The sequence below is a fragment of the Telopea speciosissima genome, chromosome 7, assembly GCF_018873765.1.
Source record: "Telopea speciosissima isolate NSW1024214 ecotype Mountain lineage chromosome 7, Tspe_v1, whole genome shotgun sequence".
Classification (NCBI taxonomy): Eukaryota; Viridiplantae; Streptophyta; class Magnoliopsida; order Proteales; family Proteaceae; genus Telopea; species Telopea speciosissima.
The window spans coordinates 39,950,224-39,976,888 of NC_057922.1; the positions used below are offsets into that span (position 1 = coordinate 39,950,224).

General features: G+C 41.8%; 2 protein-coding genes and 1 pseudogene across 2 annotated transcripts; 1 reads left to right on the top strand and 2 right to left on the bottom strand.

Annotated features, from left to right (window-relative positions):
- Window positions 1–10,273: 10,273 nt before the first annotated feature.
- Window positions 10,274–11,341, top strand: LOC122668555. Its single transcript, XM_043865101.1, has one exon. It carries the CDS (start codon window positions 10,274–10,276, stop codon window positions 11,339–11,341), a length of 1,068 nt encoding a protein of 355 aa, XP_043721036.1.
- A 1,647-nt stretch (window positions 11,342–12,988) lies between these two features.
- Window positions 12,989–17,346, bottom strand: LOC122668556 (zinc finger CCCH domain-containing protein 2-like). Its single transcript, XM_043865102.1, is given in 3 exon segments — window positions 12,989–13,339; window positions 13,341–13,840; window positions 17,337–17,346. Coding segments are annotated over 3 exon segments (861 nt in total).
- A 255-nt stretch (window positions 17,347–17,601) lies between these two features.
- On the bottom strand, window positions 17,602–18,430 carry LOC122666558 (annotated as a pseudogene).
- Window positions 18,431–26,665: the final 8,235 nt, after the last annotated feature.

Genomic DNA, 26,665 nt, shown 5'->3' on the forward strand with positions numbered 1-26,665 from the left:
TTCTGGCCCACCAAAGCACTCCTCCAGGCCCAAGAGGGCTTATGGCCCGGCTTCGCATGGAGGAAGTCCGAGTTGGGAAAATACACTGCCTTTATAAACTTGGCCCACAGCGAATCAGGTTCCTGAAACAATCTCCACGCCACTTTGGACAACAACGCCCGATTATGAAGTATAGGGTCACGGAATCCAAGCCCACCCCTTTCCTTAGACCTGCAAAGTCGGTTCTAGGAGATCCAATAAACCTTCATTTCGTCCTCCTTTTGTCCCCAATAGAAGTTGCAAACACCTTTCCTGATTGTGTCATGGACCGAGGCTGGAAGGGCAAAATGTGAAGCTGCATAGTTCGATATGGAGTAGGCAACCGACTTAATTAGAACTTCTCGGCCAACTTGTGAAAGCAATTGATTTTTCCACCCCTGGATTTTCTTGCGCATCTTACTCGCAATCTCCTTAAAGACTTCTGATTTTGAGATCCCAATCTCGGAAGGTAAACCCAGATATTTCGAGGGACCATCCCCATAGGGTATTTGGAGAATCCTCGAGAACCAACGTTTAAACCTGTTATACCCGCACCCCGGGAGTATAATTAATTATTAATTCTTCCCTGTGACGTGTAGTTATCACTGCCACATATGCTGGTGAGTTGTTCTCACTGGTGGTCAAACCCAGCTATAAACTTATTGACCATAGTACGAGTTTGCCTGTGGAAACTAGTCGGGACCACGGAGGTTGCACCTTGACATGTCAGGGGTAAGTAGTTGACCAAATTTGTTGTGTGCTTACTGCCCTCTCAAAACCCTCGAAGTGTGGTCCAAAGGCCCTGACCTCTTATGGTGGGAACCACCTTCCTACTCGCATAAGAGGCAAGGTTACTGGCTGCCTCCGACCCTGCATCCAATGCTGCTGACAAGGACCCTTGTGGGTGAAACCCTGTGGCTAAGGTACTATTGGTGTCCTGCCATGTTTGACCCTACCCTTACCCCTTTTTACTAACTTGACCTTATGTGGGCCTTGGGGCCCAAGTTAGGATTTTTAAAGCTTGTGTAGGGATGGATGGTTGTTTGACCCTATCCAAACAGACCCTAGCCTACATTTATGAGGCCTTATCCAAATAGGCCAATAAAGGTGATTTTTATATGAGAGAGATGGGTAGTACTATTCCTTATTCTCTTTTTCTTTCCTAACCTAATCGTGAAAGGAGAGGAGAGCTTTGAAGAGAGGAGGCAACAAGGAGGAGAAGAAGGAGAAGGAGGGGAAGAAGAAGAAGGAAACGGCTGTTGGGTTTGGAGCTTTAAAGAGGGCACATCTTGTGTATCTCAGACCAGGTAAGCCAAGTGCCCCTTTTCCCCCCTTTTTCTCTCTTTCCCCCTTGCTTGTTTGAGCTTGGGTGGTTCTTTGGTTGCAGCCCCAAGATGGGGATTTCTTTTTTGGAAACCCAAAGGGTTAGCTCGAGCCATGTGTAGTTTTTCCTTGTAGGATGCTATCCTATTTTCATTACAATCCTATAAAGACCTCTATTTGACCTCTTGTTGAATCTATTTGATTCTAAAGCTTCAACCACCAAAGAAAATCCCAAATCTGGATTTTTGAGCTTTTGATCCTTTAAACCCCCCTTAAATCTTTGGATGTTGGGTGTTTCTAAGACCCAAATAGACTCCAAGACACCCCCTCCCTAGTCCCTTGAGGCTTAGAGAACCAAATGGGACAACCCTGGGCTTTTATAGACCTTGAAATCACACTTGGGTTGCATCAGAGGCAGAGTCTGCGTGAGTCCGATGTTGCCTCCGATGTGTCCTGAGCCTGCAGGGAAGGTCGGAGGCAAGGTCGGAGGCAAGACTGCGTGAGTCCGATGTTTGCCTCCGATGTGGCCTGAGCCTGCAGGAAGGTCGGAGGCAAGGTCGGAGGCAAGCCTACTGAGTCCGACGTTGCCTCCGATGCAGTTTTTAAGGCTTATAACTTATGTAAACTGTGGGGTTTCTCTATGAGGCCTCCCTTACACCCTCTCACACTCTTATTCACTTCCATAGGCGCCAACATATGTGCAATGGGGTGATTTTGAGCGGGAATCGTTGCGCTTATACAAATTCCATTTGAAGTAATTGGTGAGTGGGTTTGGGTGACTGTTTGAGCTTGTTTACTATTGCTTATTCATGCATTTATGAATTATATTGTGACATTATCATTAAAGCATGATTGCATATTTGCATTTATTCTTATTCGATGATGATGATTTGGATGATATGGATTTATGTTGGGTTACGGTGCCGGGAAGTACTGGCACCGGAACCCCCGGATTACGTGGAATTGTATATTGCATCTCATTCTTACCTGTATGCGCCGTGTTGTGCTGGTACCCGGGGGTTAGATGGAATGGAACGTTGACACACCCGGATGTACCTCTCAACACGATAGGATTCATGTAATATATCTGTGGTTAGGCTCAGTTCCCTATGCTACGACCCTTACCAACAGGGGTTTAGGTGTTGGGTAGCCAGAGCACCTGCTGCCTGTGGAGAGTTAGAGAGGCCAGGCCAGGGGTAGTAATGGTTATCGGGGTCTGCCTCTGGGTGGTGATGACTACGACCGGCGCGGGCTCCATAGTAATAATTGAGGTTGCATTGTGGTGAGAATGGAAGGATCCACAGTGTCTTCCCGAGTTATTGCAATAGCATATACCCATTGACTTAGCATTGTGTGTTAGGTGGTAAATGAATTAATAATGGCATGCACCATGGACTATTTATGATTGTGTGATTGTGCATCCCCTTTTCTCTCTCACTAGCTCGGTGGAGCTAACCCCCATGTACACATTCTTTTTAGATTTTGATACAGATGATTACTGTGGAGCCAGAGACCGTGACTGAGGATCATGGCGATGGTTGCCCATGATGATTGTGCCTACGGGCTGTATTGATACTTGGGACTTGTTCCCTTCTTTTATTTTTTTTTTTGGGGCCACGTGCCTTGTATAAATATTTATTATTATACTTGTTTTGGGGTAGTGATGATATGGTCATTCGGGATATCCATCCAAACTATTTATGTATCACTTAGCCGTGTGAACATGAGGTAACTACTGTAAACGCTTCCGCTTATTTTATGATCGTTGGAAATGTAATATTCCTTTGTCTTTCGCACTCTGATATTATTGTATTGTAATATTGGTTTATGACTGTGAGTTGGCCACTGCATCGAGATCCTGGCGGTGAGATGGGATGACGCGTGTCACCCCAATCATACCCTGATATTGTATTTTATCCCTTGTTGGGATAGGGGTGTGACAAAACCGATGCGGGGTGTTGGGACTAAAAGTTAGACCCGACTTCCTCAAATTTATCTCCTGCCCACTCACCTGGCAATATAAGTCCAGACAACCCTTCTAATGGACCACCTCATTAAGCTTCAGTTCTAAGAAGAGGAGAGCATCGTCGGCAAACAGCAGATGGGATATCCTTGGGGCACGGTTTCTGACTTTAATTCCTCTTGTTAGTTGAGCAGATTCAGCTGTCTCAATGATGGCGCTAAGAACCTGAGAACAAAGAATAAAGATGAAGGGGGAAAGAGGATCCCCTCGTCTTATACCCTTGGAGGGAGAGAAAGAACCTTTTATACAACCATTGACAAGAAGAGTGTAAGAGACCGAAGAGATGCAATCCATCACCATATTAACCCACTGACTACAAAAGCCTAGCCTACAAGGGATTCCCTTATAAAAACCCATTCCATCCTATCATATGCCTTTTTCATATCTAACTTAACAACCAAGAATTTTTTCCCCCCTTTTTTTGATGTTTAATATAGTGGAACATTTCATGAGCAATGAAAATGTTATCAGAAATCAGTCTATCGGGAATAAAGGCTGATTGATTAGGAGAAATGATACCTTGAAGCATTACCTTGAGTCTCTCGGCCATAATTTTGGAAATTACCTTAGAAATGACCCCACACAAGCTAATGGGGCGGAAGTGCTCTACAGACTCAGGAGAGAGAAATTTAGGGACTAGGCATATAAACGTTTTGTTGAGCTCCTTTGGCATGTGCCCGGTCGAGAAGAAATCCACCACACACCGGTACAGGTCCTCCTTCGTAATCTGCCAATACTGTTGAAAGAAGAGAGGAGGGAAACTCTCTGGCCCTGGCGACTTTAACGGTCCCATATCCGTGAGAGCACGATGGACTTCCTCCAACGTAGGAATGGCGCACAGAGCAATATTCAGCTCCTCAGAAACCATTGGATGAACATTATGCAGCGCTTAAGCCAGGGCATCAGAGTCAATTCCCTGAGAGTGGACCGCAAAAATGAAGTGATTCAGAAGTTCATTACTCACTTCTGTCTCTGATCTAGACCAATCCCCCCGGGCCAGCTTAAGTTTAAGGATTCTGTTACTCTGCCTTCATTGCAATGTCGAGGCATGAAAAAACGCAGAGTTCTTGTCTCCATGTTGGATCCAATCTATGCGGTATTTTTGATGCCACATTATCTCCTCCCATTCCAATTCTTCTTCTAATCTCTGCGTAAGCTTGGTTTCCTGGTCCTGAGAGAAATATTGTGTTATATGCATTAAGATATATTGGATGTGTGCCAATACAAAATGGGGTATTTGATCGAATTAGACTAAGAAATTTAACATTTGGAGACCATGTCCTCTCTATCCTCAACTATGGGAATTGAAATATTAATTTTCTTTTCTTTTGGGTAGAAATTGCAACTTTATTTAATCAACGTGTAGTACACAAAAAATTATCACCTCAATATGCCTACTCGTCAATTTCTTTAATTCCCTTTAATAGAGGGAGGTGGACCCCACCTGGGCAGTATGTTCAAGCAGGGGGTAGGGTGGTCATTTCTCCCCCTATTAGATGGAATTGAGGAAATTAATGGATAGGTAAATTGAGGGGATAAAGATCCATAGTACACACAGGTGGAGAATTGACAAACTCCACAATCCATGGATCGAAAACAGGCTAGACTATTGTACACGTTACCGACAAAGCCCTCCTTGCAAGGGAGTTAGTAAAGCTATTTTGCTCCCTTGGAACATAAGAAAAAATACAAGAAGAAAGAAGGGATGACAAATAAATGATATTATCCAAGATTGGCTTAACCTCCAGTAATATGGTACCACCACCTTGTTGAAGAAATTAGATAATGTCTTTCTGATCAGACATTACCATTAAAGCATCATAACCACCGGTAGTAGCCTCCACCGTAGCCGATCAGATAGCCAAGGATTAGTATATTAGGAAGCAGTTTTCTGTCTGATAGTGTTTTTATAAAAAATGCCAACACTTTCATGTATCTACCTCTCTCCTCCTCAAAACAAGGGGCAAAGGTGTCTTTTCATATGGGGAGGAGACAGATAGACTTATGGAAATGCTGGTGTAGGCCTCATTCCCGGACATAGTGCTTTTTCTCTTATTATATTAATTATGTAATGAAAGGTGATGATTTAATAATCATAGAACAAATTTGACTCATTTATTTTATGTTTTTTTAAAATTATAATTCAAATCATTTGCCTTTAGTCAAATTAGGAAAGTACATAGTAATGTCTAAAATAGTGTTATATGCATTAAGATATATTGGATGCGTGTCAATACAAAAGGGGGGTATTTGATTGAATTAGACTATGAAATTTAACATTTGGAGACCATGTCCTATCTATCCCCAACTATTGGAATTGAAGTATTATTATTATTATTATTATTATTATTATTATTATTATTATTTTTGGTGGAAATAACAACTTTATTTAATCAACGTGTAGTACACACGGGTGGAGAATTAACAAACTCCACAATCCATGGATCAAAATTAGGCCAGACGATCGTACACGTTACCGACAGAACCCTCCTTGCCAGGTAGTCAATAAAGCTATTTTGTTCCCTTAGAACATAAGAAAAAAATACAAGAAGAAAGAACGGATGACACATAAATGATATCATCCAAGATTGACTTAACCTCCAGTTATATGGTACCACGACCATGTTGAAGATATTAGATAATGTCTTTATGATCAGACATTACCAATAAAGCATCATAACCACTAGTGGTAGCCTCCACCATAATCGATCGGATAGCTAAGGCCTCCCCTATCATAATATTATTGAACACAATAGGTATAGAGGAATCGGGCGATTGGAGCGATTTTTCCTCTAGTTGTGGCGATAGATAGTCTATCAGAAAGCTTCCTTTTCTTGCTCCATGACCACCGGCGGTACTCCTCCGGTGGTCCCCCCTGTCCCCTGGCCCCCTGGTCAAGTAGGAGGCATTGTGCCTGGGCCACAAGATGTCTCTGATGGCCGGTGGTCCTCGCTCTTTTCTAATGCTGGTGGTAAGGATAAAGGGGTGTCATTATCCTTTGTGGAACCTGAGCAGATCGATGGTGTTAAAGTTGCTCACCTCTCGGCTCAGGACGTTGACGCTGAAATCGATCGGTGGAGCACAGCTTTGGTGGGGTATGTTCTTGGGCCTCGGCCTTCCTTTCCCTCCATGAGGCTCTTTGTTCAGGAGCACTGGGAGCCAGGCAGTGCGATTGAGGTCTTTGGGTTGGAAAGCGGGGTTTTTGTCTTTGATTTTCAGTCTGTGGAGCTTCGCCAGCAGGTACTGGATAATGGACCGTGGAGGTTTGGGGCCAGACCTTTGATCATTCGACCTTGGTCGACGGAGATTTCCCTCTCTTCTAAGCAGAAAGACATTCTTCCCTTATGGGTCCGTTTTCCTAGCCTCAACCTCCACCTGTGGGGAGATCGGTGTTTTGAGCGTTTGGCTACTGTCATCGGCAAACCCATATGCACGGACCGGTGAACGATGACTAGGGAACGGTTATCCTTTGCTAGGGTTTGCGTTCTGATCCGAGCGGCGGATGGCTTACCTGATCAGGTCTCTATGGTGCTGGCGGATGGTACGCGCTTGTCATAGTTGGTAGAATATGATTGGTGCCCCTTGCTATGTATAGGGTGTGTTGCTTTTGGCCACTCCTCTAACTCTTGCCCTTCGGCGACAACCCCCTCTGCGGATTTCGAGATGCCTGCACCTTCCTGGTGGTAAGGACCTAGATCCCGTTGGCATTCCGACAAGCGGGCAGCACCCTCTCCTACTGTCAAAGCTGAGATGAATACTCCTATGGCTGAGCCGATTGTGATGGCAATTGATGCGATCGAACCAGACCCGGTTCAGGCCTTACTAGGTGCTGTGCACCCTGACTCCTCTACTGGCCCCCCCACCCATTGAGTCTTGTGCAGCTCCCGCGAAGTAGTCCACTCCTTGTCTGCAGCTTCTTGCAGGCCCTACTACGCAACCTGTCCCTCCGCTGTCTGATGCGTCGTCTCTAGGGAGGACTGGCGGGTCTTCCTCTAGTTCGGTGTCTGGTAGTGATAGTCGCGTCGCCTTGCATTTGCCTAGAAATGTCAAGGCTTTGGCGTGTACGCTGAATGGAAGTCACAAGAGCCCCCCGACAAATGGTAGAAGTTGAGTGTCCAATCGGTTCTCCCCCTGGCTGCTGATGATTATAATTTTGGGCCTCTGTCCACAGCTTCTGACCACTTCCGAGGACGACATCCTTCTGCGGCGTCGAGCCCATCCGATGGGTCTTTGCCCCTTCATCAGCGCGATCGCAGTCCGTCCTTAGGGAGTCTGGAGCATCTCCCCAACCCTCCCACTGGTGATCCATGATCAGACTGGCTTGCTGGAACACTCAGGGAATAAATGCCCCAGATAAGCGTCGACTTATAGCCAAGTGGATTCGATCCCAACATCTATCTCTTTTTGGGCTTCTCGAAACCAAGGTGAAGAAGCAGAATTTTGGGTGGGCCTCTCGGGGCTTTACCAACCAGTGGCAGTGCTCAACTAATTACGCTCACGCTACGCTGGGGGCGTATATGGCTTTTTTGGGATCCTCTTATATTGGATGTGGACATTCTCTCCTCTTCCTCTCAGATGATTCATACTTCAGTCCGTATCAAGACAGCGCAGTAGGTCTTTTTGTGTACGATGGTCTATGGTCATAATTTCCCTGATCAATGGCGCCCCCTGTGGCAGGATTTAAGAAACATTGCAGTGGCTTCCTCAACTTCCTGGGTGGTGCTAGGGGACTTCAACTCGGTGCTCTACCCGCTTGAGAAACTTGGTGGACGGCCCATTATCTCCTCTATCACCCAACCCTTTGCAAACTGCCTTTAGGACTCAGAGCTGACTGATCTCAGGTGGAATGGTCACCCCTTTACCTGGACTAACTGCTCTATCGGCATGGATCGGATCACTTGCAAGTGGATCAGATTCTAGTCAATCAATAATGGATGGCCTTTTTTCCTACGGCCCAGGCGTCTTTCCTGAACTTGCTTGTTTCAGACCACTGCCCTGCTCTTTTTTGTTTGGGGGCACAACCGAGCAGGCGTGGACGATAATTTGCTTTTGTGAACTCGTGGACAGCGTATGATGATTTTTTACCCATTGTGAGCCAGGCTTGGGCGATTCCGCAGCAGGGAACCCCCTTTTTTGTGCTTCTAGCCCGATTGAATGAAGTTCGTCAGCGTCTAAAGGGATGGAGTCGCTCCTCTTTCCAGGACCTCGACAAACAGGTGGTTGACTGCAGGGTGTCTCTTGAGGCTACGTAAACTAGGGTGGCCCTCTCTCCCTCTGATTCGGTGCTCCAACAGGAGGAGCAAGAGTGTCGTTTTTGGCTGAGGCAGGTCTCTTTGGTTAGAGAGGGGGAGATACGACAGAAGTCTAGGGCAACGTGGCTAGACCAGGGCGATAACTGCACTGCATTTTTTCACCGTACCCTTACCTCTCGCCGCAGCCTTAATCGTATCAACACCATCTAGAACTCTCATGGTCTTTGGTTGCAAGCTGAGGATGATATCCATGATGAGGCAGTAAATTTTTTCCACCTTTCCTTTGGGGGCTCCCCGCCCGTGGTGTGCTCTGCTTCAACCTTCCTGTCGATCGTTCCCTCACCCATGAAGAGGGTCTATGGCTTGGTCGCCCTTTTTCGTCGGACGAGATTAAGCAGATGGTCTTCTCCTATGATGAAAACTCGGCGTCGGGCACTGATGGTTTTAACTCCAGATTTTTCATGGCCACCTGGGATATCACTGGTCCGGTCTCTGTACAGCTATGCAGGAATTTTTTGTGAATAAGAGGCTGCTTTTGGAGATTAAGCTTTCCAAGCTGGTTCTCATCCCCAAAGGCGACAATCCGTCCTCCTTTTCTGATTATCGGCCAATTGCGGTTAGCTCTATTTTGTATCGATTTGTTGCTAAGCTTATAGCAAATCGGCTCAAGAGGGTTATCCATTGGCTGGTAGGGAAAAACCAGACGGCTTTTATGACTAGTAGATACATCTCGGACAATGTTCTCCTATGCCAAGGCTTACTCCATGACTACCATAGCCCTCTCGGTATGCCGCGGTTTGCTGCAAAGTTGGATCTCAAGAAGGTGTATGATTCCGTCCATTGGAGTTTTTTGTTCTCACTTCTCCTGCGATTAAACTTTTCGGCGAATGTTGTTGCGTGGATTGTAGAATGTGTGATAAACCCAAGTTTTTTGGTGGTTGTTAATGGCCAGCAGTCGCGGAAGTTCTCTGGTACCCGCGGTCTTAGACAAGGGTGCCCCCTTTCCTCTACTCTGTTCTCCATCGTGTGGCAAGTCTTCTCCGATTCGTTAGGAGTGCTTGCTGATTCTGGGCAATTTCAGTTTCATTCTCTGTGCGCTCGGCCGGGCATCACTTCCTTGTGTTTCGCTGATGACCTTTTTGTGTTGGACAAGGCTACGATGCAAAATGGTGAAGTTCTGCAGCGATGTTTTGATGACTTTTTGCTGCTGTCCGGCTTGTCACTCAACCATGCCAAGTCTCATGTGTACTACGCCAACTGTGATCCGAATCTCCAGATGCAGATCACTTCAGTGCTTGGTGTTCAGCTAGGCTCCTTTCCGATTACCTATTTAGGGGTCCCTATCTCATCCAAGAAATTGCGGCCCAATGATTTTGAGGTGCTTACGAAGTGGGTAGAGCACCGGTTATCATCGTGGACAAGCCGTGTCTTATCCTTTGCCGGCCATCTGTAGCTAATCCGCTCTGTCCTGTATGGTACTATTTCTTATTGGCTTCAGGTTTTCAGGCTCCCCTCTTGCACGATTTCCCTCCTTGAGCGCCTCATGGCTCGGTTCCTGTGGTTGGGGCATTCTGATCATGGCTCGCATAAGGTGGCGTGGCGAACGGTGTGTCTCCCTAAGGCTGAGGGGGGCCTGGGTCTTTGCCGCCTCGCTGACATGAATCAGGCTTCCTTGATGCGTCATATTTGGAAGACCTCTTCTAACGCTGAATCTTGTTGGGTGGGTTTTGTGTCTTCGCGATGGCTGCGGCATCATTCCATATGGTCTCTACCAAGGCCTTCGACTTGTTCTGCTACTTGGAAGGCCATCTTGGACACTCAGCCTGTTGCCTTGCGTTGCTCTTGGGTCCTCCTCCATGATGGGCACAAGACGCTGCTATGGCATGATCCTTGGCTCGATGGGGGCCTTTTATCTCAGCTGGGTCTACTGCTTGCCCCTGCTGTTGGCCGTGATTTTTTTGCCCCTGTCTGTTCCATACTACAGCGCCTTCCCTGCCCTGCTACTGATCCTGCCATGTTCTCTCGATGGCCTGAGATATGTGCATCTAGAACCTTCACCCGTCTGCAGGAAGACACTATGGTGTGGACAACAACCCCCTCAGACCGGTTCTCGATCCAGTCTGCGTGGAATGCCATTCACTCCTCCCAGCTTGAAGTTCCTTGGCATCAGCTAATCTGGGCAGCTTCAAATCACCCGCGGTTTTCCTTTATTGCTTGGCTGGCAACCAGGGAAGCGCTCACTCTTCGGACCAGGGCTGCAAATTGGGGGATTACTACCGAGAGAGCTAGCTACCTATGCAACCAGGGTGATGAGACTTTTGACCATTTGTTCTTTAGGTGCTCCTATACGAGGGCGATCTGGCAAGCGCTCCTCAAGCTGTGCAGCTACAACTGTGCACCCCTTGATTCATGGCAGGGCGAACTCGGCTGGGTTAGTGCTCATTTCATTGGCATAACACTTGTGGATCGTATTAAGAAGTTCTGTTTTTGTGCTACCATCTATCGCATTTGGGCTGAGCACAACAGCTGCGCCTTCCAAAATGTGGCACACCATTTCACGGCTGTTGTCTCCTTTGTGGTAGAGGATACCAGGGGTAAGTTCTTTATCCATGACCAGGCTACACCTGATACCCCCTCCTCTCGTGCCTTCCTCGAGAGGTGGTGCATTTCATCCTCTTTCACCCTCGCCACTGGTACCCCCCATGCCTGGCTGGTTAGCCATTAACTGCGATGGATCCGTCCGTGCACAAGGCAGTGGGTTTGGAGCTATCGGTCGTAATCACCTGGGCCAGCAAGTTTTGCTATTGCCGACGGGCCGACGGACCGGAGCATTCTGCAGATGGAGTTATGGGCTGTTCGTACTGGTCTTCGAAAGGCCCTGAACCTTGGATCGAGCTACATTGTGTGCATTTCATACTCTCTCCTAGCCGTACAGATTATTAATGGGTCTATGGCAGTGCCATGGGACGTCCTCTATGTTGTGCATGATATCTGGGACTTCTGCCACTCTTTCACCTCTATTGAGTTCCAGTTTCATGTCAGGGAAACCAACTTTTGTGCTGACTATCTTGCCAGCTTCCTTCACACCCCCCAGGAAATTCATTTTTGTGTGCATAGCTTACCTTTGGATCTTGTGAATCTTCTGCAGAAGGATGCCCAAGGGCATCGGTATTTTAGGATGTAATCTCTTAAGGTAGGATGCAAGTCCTACCCTCTTTTATCTTCTAATATATTCCTTTCCTTTCTCCAAAAAAAAACAATAGGTATAGAGACAACAAGAAGAGGAAACCTTGCTGGAGTCCTGAAAAAATATTATTTTTCCATGCGGCAGGGGTGTCAATTTTAGGCTTATAATGGTTAGCCCGATCAAGCCCAATTGGGAAAACCCGAGACTGTCGAGGACCGTTTATTAAACGTTTTGGGTTAAGCCTAGAATAAATAATATTTGATTGTTTGCAGTGCGAGGGTCCAACCCGACGGTTGCATAAATGGGACTAACTGCCTAATAGTCTGACTCAGTCCGATTCCCTAAGAGACCGATTAAGCCTGACTATTGTTGTTGATGAATTTGATGAATCAATCTAAACCTCTATCATCAACGAATCGTTAGAATTTGTCAAGTGTTCAATTTGTACACCATTAAACTCTATAACTGGACAATTATCTTGGTAATACAGGCCCATTTAGATATAAATGGCTCAATAGCCCGTTTAAGGTCCATTTAATCCGATTAGTGGAACCCAATTAAAGATTGGGACCCTGATGACTATTTATAAATGGAACCATGCCTACCCTATGAGAACCGGATCAATCGATTGACATCCCTCTTTCTAGTAATAATAATAATAATAATAATAATAATAATAATTCATTATTATTTGTTAATATTATTAAGGTAAAGTACATCTGGCTGGTTCAAAATATTGTCACATGGTATCTGATTTGTCCAACTAGGTCTTTTGCTTACATGTTAAGTTTCATTCAATCAAAAAAGGGAAAATTACATTGTCGACCACTGAGGTTTGTACTAAATACAGAGTGACCCCCTATGTTTCTAATTTATACAAACGCACTCCCTGAGTGGACGGTGTTAAATAATATAATGTAAAATGCCAACTTTGCCCTCTAAAGTTCTGACAAGTCCACACGCACCCCCTGAAAATTCCACGGACCACCCCTACTTTAACCCCCTAAAGCCATTAAGTCCAAATCGTTAACTTTAGGCATTAAGTGCAAAAAATTGACCAAACTACCCTTCCTTCTATCCTTTTTAAAATCTGAAATTACCTAATTGCCCTTACCTATTAGTTCACTACTTGGAAAGACATTTTTACTCTAATCTAATTTGAAAATACCCTATTGTCCCCACCCCCTACCCTTTTGCAATCGAACGCAGAGACGCAACCACCTCGTTGAACCCGATAGATCGAGTCAGAGAACATCTTGGCGACAAGGGTGGTGACTCGGATGGAGGTGACAGGGGAGGCAATATGAAGGTTGAAGTTGGTGATGATAACAGAGGATTCTTAGTCAAGTAAGAATCAAAAGAATGACGGAGAGGGGATACATCGAACGAATCAGACGAAACAGGGGTTCTAGGGCTCTGCTGCGGCAACACTCGAAGCTGCTCAGGAGTGTGAGCGAAGAAGCAAACACGACGACGACAATTAGTCCCATCCTTGCAAGGCTGGGTACGATAATGAGCCGGGTGAAGCCAACACTCAATCAAACACGCCATGTGCAAACTCACAGGAATCCCCACTCTTGCAGTTCCCTTTACGAAAATCAGGACAAGCAGTGCCAGAGTAATGGAACTTACATGGGTCTCTACGCAGTGCTTTCTCACCGGGATGAACGTACGGACACTCAGTCCAGTCATGAGAACGGCCTCGTGCACACCGTCGCACCTCGAACTCATAGATGCGAAATTCATCCGTAGAGAATGGTCCCACCGGCATATCGGCCTCACGGCCCGGTGAATCAGAATCAACATCAATATCGTTTGACGGTAGGTAGCGTTGCAGTGCCGCTAACGCTTCACCATACGGATAAGAAGAGTGGTCTCCTTCAGAGGCGGCGCCGCCGACACCACCACCGCCACCGCCACCGCCACCACAACCATTTGAAGAGATACCACTTGCAGGGAGAAAAAAGTTCATACCTGTAGAAGAATCATCAAAGAGAGTCCATGGAGGGACATGAACAGTGGGATTGTGATGGTTACCTTCTCAGTGGGACATGAAGAATCATCAAAGAGAGTCCAGTGAGTTCGATTGCAAAAGGGTAGGGATGGGGGCAATAGGGTATTTTCAAATTAGATTAGGGTAAAACTGTCTTCTCAAGTAATGAACTAATAGGTTAGGGCAATTAGGTGATTTCAGATTTTAGAAAAGATAGAAGGAGGGGTAGTTTGGTTAATTTTTTGTATTTAACCTCTAAATTAACGATTTGGACTTAAATAGTTTTAGGGGGATAAAATATGGATGGTACATGGAATTTTCAAGGGTGCATGTAGACTTATCAGAACTTTAGGGGGCATGAGGAATAATATTGGGTGCATTATAGGGGGTTATGTGTATTTAACCCAAAAAAAAAATCTACTCTGCCTGCATTGGCTTTTGATGTTGCTCTGGAATGTCTTTGAAGTGCCTGAGTCACAATTTTTTAAGTTCTCTAATGCGCCATTATCCGTAAATGATCTCTGACTCTTTTTTTATTTTATTAAATTTATTAACTGCTTAGCTTATTCGTTCAAATCGTTTGGCATTAGAAGAAAAAAAACCAATAAAAATGGGAAAAAAAACTATAACCTCGTTATTATTAATTTACATTTTTTTTTTTCTTTTTTTATATATATATGAAAAAACCAAGACGATGCCTATAAGAGGCCAAACCAATCCCTTCGAACACCTTATCGGCCGGATGAAGAAGGAGAACAGCTAGAAGAAAGAGGTTAAAAGAAGAGGAAAGGGACGTGAGAAACAGACCTAAAAAAGGGGAAGGAGATCATGAAGAAGAATAGTGAGAGTGAGAAAGAATCCTCCTTAATTACATGTTCAAGGGGACACCTCCGCCATCTATATTTATTGTTCAATTCATATGATAGGTCCTATGGTCCCTCACACCAATTAACGTCACTGTCTGAAGTGAAGTGAAGTGAAGCACAAGAGAGAGGAGTAGCAGTTGCACGTAGTGGACATTCTTTTGTTAAACCCAAAGAGGGTTTTGGAGGGAGAGGGGAAGAAAAGGTTTTGAAGCAATTTTAGAAAAGTATAGATCGAACAACATGTATTACAAACCATACACCCTTAATTTTTTTGGGTTCAGTTCTATTTATTGGATTATTATGATTGACACTTAGAAAAGTATCAAATGAAAATTTGAAACCTAACTTTATTTTATACCTTAATTAAACATACTCACTGAGTTTGTATATGGTTATATGTTATATTCAGGGTATTTTTTGCTGCTTATAAATTCCAACTCATTGAATCTGTAGATGATTATATGTTATATTCACTTTAATATTTACTTTAATTTCATTTGTTCTTCTTTCAATAATTCTATGGAAACCCCATTTCCAAACACTTGTTTTTCAATCAAATTAAGCCATCAGTGAAAACCACTGACGTATGTATCATAAATGGATATCAATCGGAGAAGAAGGGGAAGGAATCCAGCCATCATTTCTACCAATTGAAAGAAACCATAAAATCAAAATTTTCTCAGGTTTCTTTTTTTGTAAAGAAACCATAAAATCACTGAACTTTGAACTTAAGTTGAAACGTTCTAAATAAAGAATCGATGAAGTAGAGAAGGAATAAGTAATAAAAGGAGAATCACTGAGCATGATCCGAATAAACCAAGCCTGAGAGAGTGGATTGGGCCGCCGCCGATGGTTTTCCTTTGAATAGCGATGGGTATTTGCTGCCTCTCTTTCTATCTTCAATATTAAGTTAGGATTCCACCTTTAGAAGGTTGGAATGAAATGCCATTATAGTTTTAGATCAGTGAAGAAGAGGAAGAGGTTGTTTGCAGAAGAAGATGAATGCGGTTCAGATGTAAGGGACCGTGTTTATAGGAGAAGACTGCTCAGATTTGGGGGATCGTGTTTGCAAGAGATGAATAATTCACCGGCTATGTGGGTAAAGAGCAGGTAATGTGCTCTAGAAAAATGAACGTTCCAGATTAGATGATGGTAATTCAACGGTTCAGATTGATGGAGCACTGCTACCATTACTTTATAATGGCAGCACTCAAGCACTGCTACCGCTTGCTCAGAAAAGAAATACCTAAGGGGAATTATTACCATAACAAGGGTCTGTTATTTTTCCAAACATAACAAGACAGCACTACCCTCTTAAAACAACAGTTAGGGACATGATTGAACATAAATTTACAAGAATAATTATGTAAATTCACATGCAATACTAGAAATTAAAAATAATTAAAGAAAACCAAGAAGTTTTAACTAGACTTTTTAAAAAAGGGTGAAAATGTAATTCAACACAACCCATCTTCCCATCTTCCCCAACATCACTCTCAGAACCAACACAACCTCTTTCTCTTGTTTCTGGCAGAGCTTCAAGTTACCGGCGAATTTTGCAAAAAATGCCACAACAGCATTCTAGGTCATTGACCGGCAAATCATCTCTTTCTTTGATACTTGAAACTTGGGGACTGAGTCACTGAGCGAGCAGAAAGAGAGAGACCGGGACTGAAAGAGAGACGGAGAAGCAAAGGAACCAGAAAAGGTTTTTTCTGTCACCATTTCTGTCCACGAGCCATCAATGGTCGCTGCTAGCAGATAATCTCTACCTATTTTCCCTTCCCTTCTTTGCCACCAGTTCTTGATTTTCCATTTTCCCTCTATACTTTTTATTTTATTTTATTTTATTTAATCTCAAACTCCCTAAATTTGTTTTTTGCTGTCTTCTGATATGAATTTTCGCTATGATTGTTCACGCCTATTATGCAAATAGGAGGGCTTTTCTTCAGTTAGATGTATGGTTATTTGATGGTATGTTATATATTTGAATGGATAATCTCCAAGCTTCTCAGCTGAGAATGTCAAAAAATTGAGAGTTGCTTTAATCCTAAATAAATAAACGGATTTGCTTATTTTTTAATTTTCTGTTTAAGCATCTGATGAGAGAGTGTATAGGTTCTCCATATTAATGTAGTTCTAATGCTAGTTCAATTCATTGATTCTTGTATCTTTCTGTTCCTAGTGTTTGATCCTCTAAATTGTTTATAGCTGTACAGTAGAGTTGTAGAGTACAAGATTCATTTGAGGAAAAAAGAACTTGACTCATTGTTCTCTGTTTCAAAATGATTATTTTGGCTTTATATTGTTCTATGTCAAAGAGATGTGCCATAGTGAGGCACAACTGAATTTTGAACACCCATTGCCCTTATTTTTGCAGTTTATCTTTGAATAAATGAGTATGTATCCCCAATCATTTTCTGGTTTCTAGGATTATATTAAGCTTTCACCATGCAACTCCCTAAGAAGGCAAGGTTATAGGACTTTGTAATGACAACCCCTATCAAGAATCAAGATATGATTGTTACACAATTTTCAGGCACCTCACAAATGGCACAAAGAGATGATTTTTCAAAATTTCTTTAATTTCACATGGACTTGGCCTCTATTTGTGGCATTGAAGCCAGGAATTTGATCATCTAAATCAATTGAAAGATCTGTGGTGCATGCTCACCTTTATTCATTTCAAATATATCACCAACCTTTTGTTTTAGATGAATATGACCTCTTTAGTTCCTGAGTCCTTCCAAACAATAAAGTTAATTTTGTAGAAATGGTTTATCCTATCATCAAAACTACAAGAGAATTTCTGATTTAGTACATATTTTCAACTTTTTGTATCATCTTCCAATATGGTAGTTGAAATCATTGCAGTAAGGCATATTGGAGGAAGGTGGGTGGATGACATTTCAAGATTCTTTTGGTAGTAATCTTCCGCATTTCTTATATTCTTCTTTTCTGCAACCTAAGCTGAATCTGAACTTGCCATTTGATGAGCCATGTCATAAGTTGCATGGACACCAACACCAACAAAAACATAGTAAACCAGCATTATGATGGTACAGATACCAAACCTCACAAAAGCCTGGAAGCCAATAGAACCCATCAAGAACAAGTTTGTTGCTATCGATAAGGATGGCAGCCAGGAATGAGAGGAACTCCCCAGAGTTTGGGAGTCTACTACTGTGGCTAAAGCAATGAAAGCCTCATTGTCCCAAAAATCTAGAATAAGGTTATGGTGTAACCAAACCAACATATGGTCCTAGACCCAAAAAGCTAAATTCCCATTGAGGAAGCATAACACAAAGTCTACCAGTTTCAAGAAGTTTCTTGAGGAGCAATTCCTCTCACATTGTATCTCCTCACTAGGAATGCAATTGCCATCGTCGTAAAAAGAAAGAGGGTGCTGATGGATATCAAGCTCGACAGGACATCTAGCTAAGAACAAAGCAATACAAGCACTTGACAGGGTGATCAAGCGTGTAGCATAGATGGGTGTACTTGTTTTTGGGTGGACAAGAGAAAACCATGGTGGGATCATGTGAGCCCTTGCAATGTCAGTAGTATAGCGTGCTTGGCCAAGTGTTCCCACCAATAAAACAGTAGTCATTCCCTTGAGTACATCTAGAGCTACAAAATACTTTGCCCATTTCATCCCACACTCTGAAATGCAACAGAGTAGGCTGCATTTGCGTCCATATTTGTATACTTCTGAATCATACTCAATGACAGGGCCATCAAGCAGTAAATTACTCTGATTATTGACATGAATATGGTGAAATTTTACCACTTGTCATTGACTAATATTTTAGGGAATTTGCTTATCTTAAAGTAATATTGATTATCCATTATAACGTGCAACCATGACTGAGCTACACATGCCGCCCATGTGTTCATGTGGCTAAGGTCGAATGATATTGAAAATGGATCATACAAAAAGGAACTATGGTAGGTGGTTTTACATATGTCCTGTACAAGTTGTGCTCCATAATCTAATTTGATTTTGTCATATAAATAACCCTATATCAAGATGTCTCTAGGATCTAAGGGTCGGGTTCTGTTCATTTGAGATGAGTTGAGTTTGCATTTCAAATCATACAATGTAATCTCCTTTGAAAAATATTTTGGTAGTATGGGTCAAAAAGATAATGTGAGATAAGGTGTGAACTTTGGTTTATGCGCCATTGTTGATCCTAGGTTCCAGATCTAGTGGGGAAGGATTTGGTCATACCTCAAGAGTATTCCCTTCAATTTGTCACCTATGGGAGTCTCCCCTTAATCCCCTCTAATCTGCTTAGTTTTAAGAACCGTTTATTAAATGTTTTCACGGTTTCGATTTTAATGGTTCGGTTTGGTTTCAGTAAATGGTTTTTGTTTGATTTCGACACATTTATGTACATCTAAGACTGTTAAACAGTCTGGTTTGATTTAAATCGCTTAATTAAACAGTCTCAATATTGAAACAATAATCGAACAATTTATTAAATAGTTTCGTGGTTTCAGTTTAAACAGTTTGGTTTCAGTAAACGGGTTTTGTTTGATTTCGACACATTTATGTACATCTAAGAGTGTTAAATGGTTTGGTTCGGTTTAAACCATTTAATTAAACGGTCTCAATGTTGAAACAATAATCGAACCATTTATTAAATGTTTTCACGGTTTCGATTTTAATGGTTCGGTTTGGTTTCGGTAAACGGTTTTTGTTTAATTTCGATACATTTATGTACATCTAAGAGTGTTTAACGGTTCAGTTCGATTTAAATCGTTTAATCAAATGGTCTCAATTTTGAAACCATAATCGAATCGTTTATTAAATGTTTTCACGGTTTCGATTTGGTTTCGGTAAACAGTTTTTGTTTGATTTCGACACATTATGTACATCTAAGAGTGTTAAACGGTCCGGTTTGATTTAAATTGTTTAATTAAATGGTCTCAATTTTGAAACCATAATCGAACCATTTATTTAAATGTTTTCGCGGTTTGGATTTTAATGGTTCGGTTTGGTTTCGATAAACGGTTTTTGTTTGATTTTGACACATTAATAATATCTAAAAGTGTTAAACGGTCCGGTTCGATTTGAATCATTTAATCAAATGACTCAATTTTGAAACTATAATCGAACAGTTTATTAAATGTTTTCATGGTTTCGATTTTAATGGTTCGGTTTGGTTTTGGTAAACGATTTTTGTTTGATTTCAACACATTATGTACATCTAAGAGTGTTAAATGGTCCAGTTCGATTTAAATCGTTTAAGTAAATGGTCTCAATTTTAAAACCATAATCGAAACGTTTATTAAATATTTTCGCGGTTTGGATTTTAGTGGTTCAGTTTGGTTTCGGTAAACGATTTTTGTTTGATTTTGACACATTATGAACATGTAAGAGTGTTAAATGGTCCGGTTCGATTTAAATCGTTTAATTAAATGGTCTCAATTTTGAAACCATAATCGAACCGTTTATTAGATGTTTTCACGGTTTCGATTTTAATGGTTCAGTTTGGTTTCAGTAAACGGTTTTTGTTTGATTTTGACACATTTATGTACATCTAAGAGTGTTAAACAGTCCGGTTCGATTTAAATCGTTTAATTAAACGATCTCAATGTTGAAACAATAATCGAACCATTTATTAAACAGTTTCGTGGTTTCGGTTTTAAACAGTTTTTGTTTGATTTTGGCACATTTATATATGTACAAGAGTGTTAAATGGTCCGGTTCGATTTAAACCATTTAATTAAACGGACTCAATGTTGAAATCATAACTGGTTCATTTATCAAACGGTTCGGTTCGGTATTGGTTAACTCGGAAACTAATACGGAATTGGATCGGTATGTACAAGGATCGGTCATATTGGACAAATTTACCCTTGATCTTCCTTTAAAAATAATTTTTTTGATAGGTTTACCCCTTGTCCATACCGTGTCACTGGTACGATATCGGGATATTGTATCGGCAAAGTGCAAAACCAGTATGGTACTTTGAACCATGGTTTTTTTTCTCACTTTGGCTTCAATTATATGAGATAAGAATGACACGAGAGAGAGAGAGAGAGAGAGAGAGAGAGATTGAGATTATATAATGTCTTTATACCTCTTTGAGTGCAATCTCCATGAATGGGGTAGTATTTAGATTTATATCATCTTAGTTACCTGTAAAGAGGGAGAGAGGAAAAAAAGGGGAAAATAAGAGGTAGTTAGATAATAAACGTTGGATAAAGACAAGGGAGATGGAAAGAAATACCTCATCAATGGCTAATCTCATTGTATTATTCAAATATGCATCAGCTAATACGGAAGTGAGCAAATCAATAGAGGATATCATTCTCTTGCCAAGAATGATATCCAAGGCAAAAGAGAAAGTCAACTTCTTCTATAAATCGTTTAAAGAGGCTTTCTCAATACTTCATTCAATCGATCAAAAAATGGAGCCAAGCAACACCCCTATGCATTATTGCAAACCAAAATCTCGTCCAGCCTCTTCTCCTGGTCTTAAGAATAAGAAAAAGAAAAGGAGCATGTGCACTTGCATGTGCAACTTGTGTGGTCGCCTTAAGTTAACTGTGTTCAATCAAGGAGAGTCCATGTTTACACTTCAAGCAAAATTTCATGCATCCCACATAGATGTGCCGAGGTTAAAAAAACACCATGCTTCCAAAATTGAATTGGGAATCGGTTTCAGATTGTCCATCTTAATATAATTTCTCATTCAGTTCAATAATAAGACGATAGCAATAAGACCTTAAATCAATACAGAGCAACAAACTGTGGAACCAAAATCAACTTACTCGCAGCTAGGTCATGTGTCAATGCAGCAAATACCATTTTTCACAATGGGACACAAGTAACCATTATGCAAGATGACAACACTAATAACCCCTGAGTTGCAATCTCTAAGCATAAAGATAAAAAAAAACTAATGGCGGTTTTAACCACAAACACAAACTTAGGCCTGTACCAAGATGCACTCTCAGCAGTTATGCACCGGTACTGTGGCCAACATCCCCAAAATCATCAATCTCCTCAACAAAGTATTCATCCATCATCACTCTGGCACTGGTACATCCCCAAAATCATCAGTAGCATCCTTCCCTGCAAACAAAACACCAGTCATGACACATGAAACAGTAGCAAACTTGCAATGCACTGATCTATTGCTTTTTCTGGCTCCACATGAAACAGTAGCTTCCATGGTTTTGAAAGCTACACATACACACACACATCAGAAAATGAGTTAATGAAAGCCACTGTAGAACTAATGGAACAAGAAGGTGAACCAAACTTCCATAGTTTTCAAACAAAGAACAAAGCAGGGGTGGACATTCCCCGAGAAAACTGGTGATGAAGGTGGTCTCTAAATGGGATTTGGAAATTCACTTCGAAAGCTTTAAATAGAACAATCAAGCAGGGGTGGACATTCCCTTGACCTGTGTTGGTGTGCGTTACAGAGAGAGAGAGAGAGAGCGGAAATCATCGAAAGCTACAACTAAATCAAACAACAAATACAGATTTACTTCACCAAATCTCGAAGGGAAGGCAGTACAATCATATAGATGTGAACGAAAAGTGGAGACGAGATAAAGAGAGAACGAACGTAATAAATAAATCAGGAGATCTCTAACAAGAATGTCGAAAGAGATAATGAAATGCAGGCTAAGAATAGGAAAACTAATAAAGAAGCATAAAGTTAAAAAAAAAAAAAAACTTACTGAGTTTTTTTCCTTGTCCACGAAACAAAGCAAATGAAAGCAGAAGTTTGCGAGAGAGACCGAGCCTGAGTCAGAGGAGCCGAATCCGTTGCCGTCTCTGAGGGTACTCCGGCAGATCGAGAGAGGTTCGCCGCAGGGACTGAAGTGTGAGGCTCTGGTTCGCAGCAGGGGCTCCGGCAGCGACAGATTTCGAGATTTCTTGAAGTAAATCAGCTTGCGTGAAAAAAGAGAGAAGAGTGGGTCACGTTGCAGAGGGCGCCGTCGTCGTTTGATGGTCACAGCGGAGCAGATGGGAACCCTTCCTATCCGATGGGCGGCTACTCCGGCAAAGATCCTTGCGCTTCTCTGAGAGTGGGAGGAGTACACAGAGACACGGGAAACAGGGGATAGAGACTGAGAGAGGGTGGATGTTTGGGAAAAGTGAAAAAAATTCACTTAAAAAATGACCGTTGGATGGAGATACGACACGTGTCAATCATCTAATGTATGTTATGAAATAATAGAAATACCATTTAATATGTCATTTACGATATAAACATTAGCATTTAATAAAGAAAATGAAATGTCCAAATTGTCCTATCTAATTGATACTTAAATGTTTTATTCTTTATTATTTATCAGTCTTTTCACCTTTTTGTTATATTTAGAAAGTAACCCACCCTTGTTACGCTAATAACAACCCAATACCTAAACCTTAAATTAAGAAAAGGCTTTTAAACAAAGAGAAGAGATTTTTTTTCAAAAATGGCAGCCGCCATTCAAAAGTGGGAGAGAGAATTGAAAAAAAGAGATAAAAAGGACGAAAAAAGAAAATAGATAAAAGGACAAAAACAAAAAGAGAGAGAGGAGAGAGGTGGGTGTAAGGGTGTAAATGAATAGTCAAAATTCGTTTTTGTATCCGTGTCCGTATCCGTTTAGCATTATCTGAATCCATCCGAAAGCTAAAATAGATGCAGATACGGATAGGCTATAGCTATCCGAAAAGCTATATTTACATGTAAACGGATAAAATATTCGATTCGTATCCGATTAGCACTATCTGAATCCGTCCGATAGCTAATCGGATGCGGATGCGAATATAGCACTATCCGAGCCGAATCTGATCCGTTTACAGCCCTAGGTGAGGGGGGTGGAAAAAGAAAGAGGAGAAACAGAGGGGAGCACACATAGAGAAAAAAAAAAAAAGAAAACACAGAGAACCAAAAAATACTAAAAAGAATAGGGGTGTAAATGAATAGTCAAAATCCGTTTCCGTATTCATGTCGGTATTTGTTTAGCACTATCCGAATCCGTTCGAAAGCTAAACGGATACGGATACGGATAGACTATAGCTATCCGAAAAGCTATATTTACATGTAAACGGACAAAATATCCGATCTGTATCCGTATCCATATCCATTTAGCACTATCCGAATCCATCCGATAGCTAATAAGATGCCGATGCGGATGCGGATATAGCACTATCCGAACAGAATCTGATCCGTTTACAACCCTAGAAAGGAATAGGGAAACAGAGGGTAAACGGAGGGGAAAAGAGAAACAGAGTGAGAAAAAGGAGAGAGAAAAACAAAAAAAAATAAATGAAGAGAGAGTGAGGTGGTCTGAAGCTTCCCTAAGCCAAGGGAAAATCTTCTCCGTTCCAGGATCGGACCCTCCCTGAATCGATGTTCTTCTTCTTCTTCGATTTCTTTTTCATCTTCCCTCCATTTTCACTTTGGCTAAAACCCTTTTCCCATTTTCTCTCCCAACAATCATCACCTCTGAAACTCCAACCTGATCAAAAATGACCGAAACCTCTCCATCTCATCTGTTACCTCAAGTAGCTGTAACCACCATTTTCCATAGTTAGAAAACCCTTTCCCAACAGCAAATCCAGAATATCCACCATGTACTATAGCTGGCATTGCCATTGCATACCTCGTAGCATACCCCTGACATGGTCGAAGCAGTGGCGATCCCTTTCCTGGCTTATGGGATTCATCGGTCGATCTTCATCATCGTTGCTGCAGCGCATACGGAGTAGCATGCTTCGAATTCTTGGGTCCCAGCTTCTCCCTTCTCTCATAATCTTCACTTTTTTATTTTATTTTTCTGCCATTAGTCTGTAATAATCCCCTACCCCATTCTGGTTTCATCTTGTTTTTATTTCATTCATTGGTCTGTAATTAACTTCCCCATCCCCTGGCTTTGATTTTTCTGCCAACCGATACCACGACCAGCCTTTGGGTTCAAGCTGCCGACCATCTCCTTAGGTAAATTCCTTTGGCTTTATTTGTTTTATTACTTTATAAACTCCATGCCATGAGCCTGAATTCTTTTTATCTTAAGCTATTTTGATTTATATTTATTGCCATGTCCCAAGAGCCTATGCTGTAACATATGTGATTGTTTTCATTAGATGCATAGTGAGATTTATTTTATAAAGTCATATGATGCATGATCCCATCCCCATAGTTCTATAGTTTTATTTATGTTGATCGGCTGCCGATTGAATTACCTTAATGTGTTCATGGTGGTGACCATGTCAAGTTTAATTTTGATGGATAAAATAAATTCTGCCATAGTCATTCTCTTTCCCTATTCACTTGGTTAGGATTATTTGAGCAATCAAAGCGGTTTATCGGTCTAGGGCTTTGGATTTCATGAGTTAATTCTTGAATTGAAATATGTCTTATGGGCCGGGTTCCTATTGAATTAGATTCCTATTACAATAATCAAGTTTTGTTTAGTCTTTTAAATTTGGTTTGAAGCTTATTTGTCATTTGGGCCTTGGGCTGGGCTTTAATAGAATCAGATTTAGGACTTGATAAAATTAAGATTGTAAGATCTATTTTGGCTTTTCTTTTTCGGTTTGGGCACTGACCCATCAACCAAGATTGAGTCATGTACGGCAAGATTGGGCCCATGCCTTGGGCCTATGAGTGGATTTGGACTTTGTCTTGGGTTTAGGCCCACCGACTATTGATAAGTCATGTGTGGGGAGTTTGGGCCCATTGTTTCGGGCTTATGAGTGTATTTTTAATCCAAATTTCACATCTCCCTATTTCATTCGATTGGATTTAAGGGATTCCAAATGAATTTCTAAAATCAATTTTGGGTAGAATTAGAACGTGTGAGAAGGAAAAAGCCCATCCGGTGGCCATGAGTTGAAACACGAAACATATTGGGACCTCGTGGGACGTAAATATGTAGGACGGGATTTGGGCTAGCCCGTCATCTAGTCCGTGGATGTTTAATAATCCTTTTGTTGCTTACTTGATACGAGTAGGATAATTAGATGTGCATGTTTTAATTATGTGAATTCCATGTATGCTATGTCTAGCCAAGTTAGAATAATTTAGCTATATATTGCATGCGCCAATGTGATTAGATTGTATATATTCACCATTTTTAATTAGCTTAATTGTTTGTTATGTCGATTTAAATCACTTTAAATACCCTAGGGTAGAATGATATAGGAACTTGGTGTAGGGTTGCCTAGTCTATACATAGATACCTAGTCTTAGGTGCCCAATTTTAGGATGACTCAGATCTAGAATAATTAGCTTTAGGGTTTGCAAGCAAGCTTAGGCATAGCAATGGTCTAGAAAAGGATGACCAGTTATGGCCAGGCGGACTGGGTGCCTAACACCTTCCCAATCCGTAATTTGACACTTACCTAGTGATCTGGCCAGATCGTAGCCTATCCATTGAGTCATTACTCTCTCCCCATCAGTGGGAGAAATTTGCGGGTCCTAAAACTTTATCTAGGTGGTGGCTCCAGTATTTACCCATTTACCCTCTTAAGAGGGATCAGGGTCCTTGCTTCAGGGTTCATTGGCAAAATCTGGTTCGCGCAAGGAAAGAACCACCCCTTGTCTGGGGATTTGGATTTTTTTGGGAATCCATGGTTCTTACACATAACTCTCAATCTATCCCTGACCCATTAGACCTGCAACTCGCCGACTGTTGGCCCCGCCCCTAAGGGTGTTAAATGTTCTGATTTTGGTTAAACAGTTCAGTTTGGTTCAAACTGTTTAATTAAACGGTTTCAATTTTGAAATCATAATCGAACCATTTATTAAATGGTTTCACGGTTTCGGTTTTAAACGGTTCTGTTCGTTTCGGTAAATGATTTGTGTTTGCTTTTGGCACATTTATGTGCATTTAAGAGTGTTAAACGGTTTATTCTGTTAAACGGTTCGATTCGATTCAAACCATTTAACTAAATGGCCTCAATTTTAAAACCATAACCGAACCATTTATTAAATGGTTTCACGTTTCAATTTAAATGATTCGATTCAATTTTGGTAAACGATT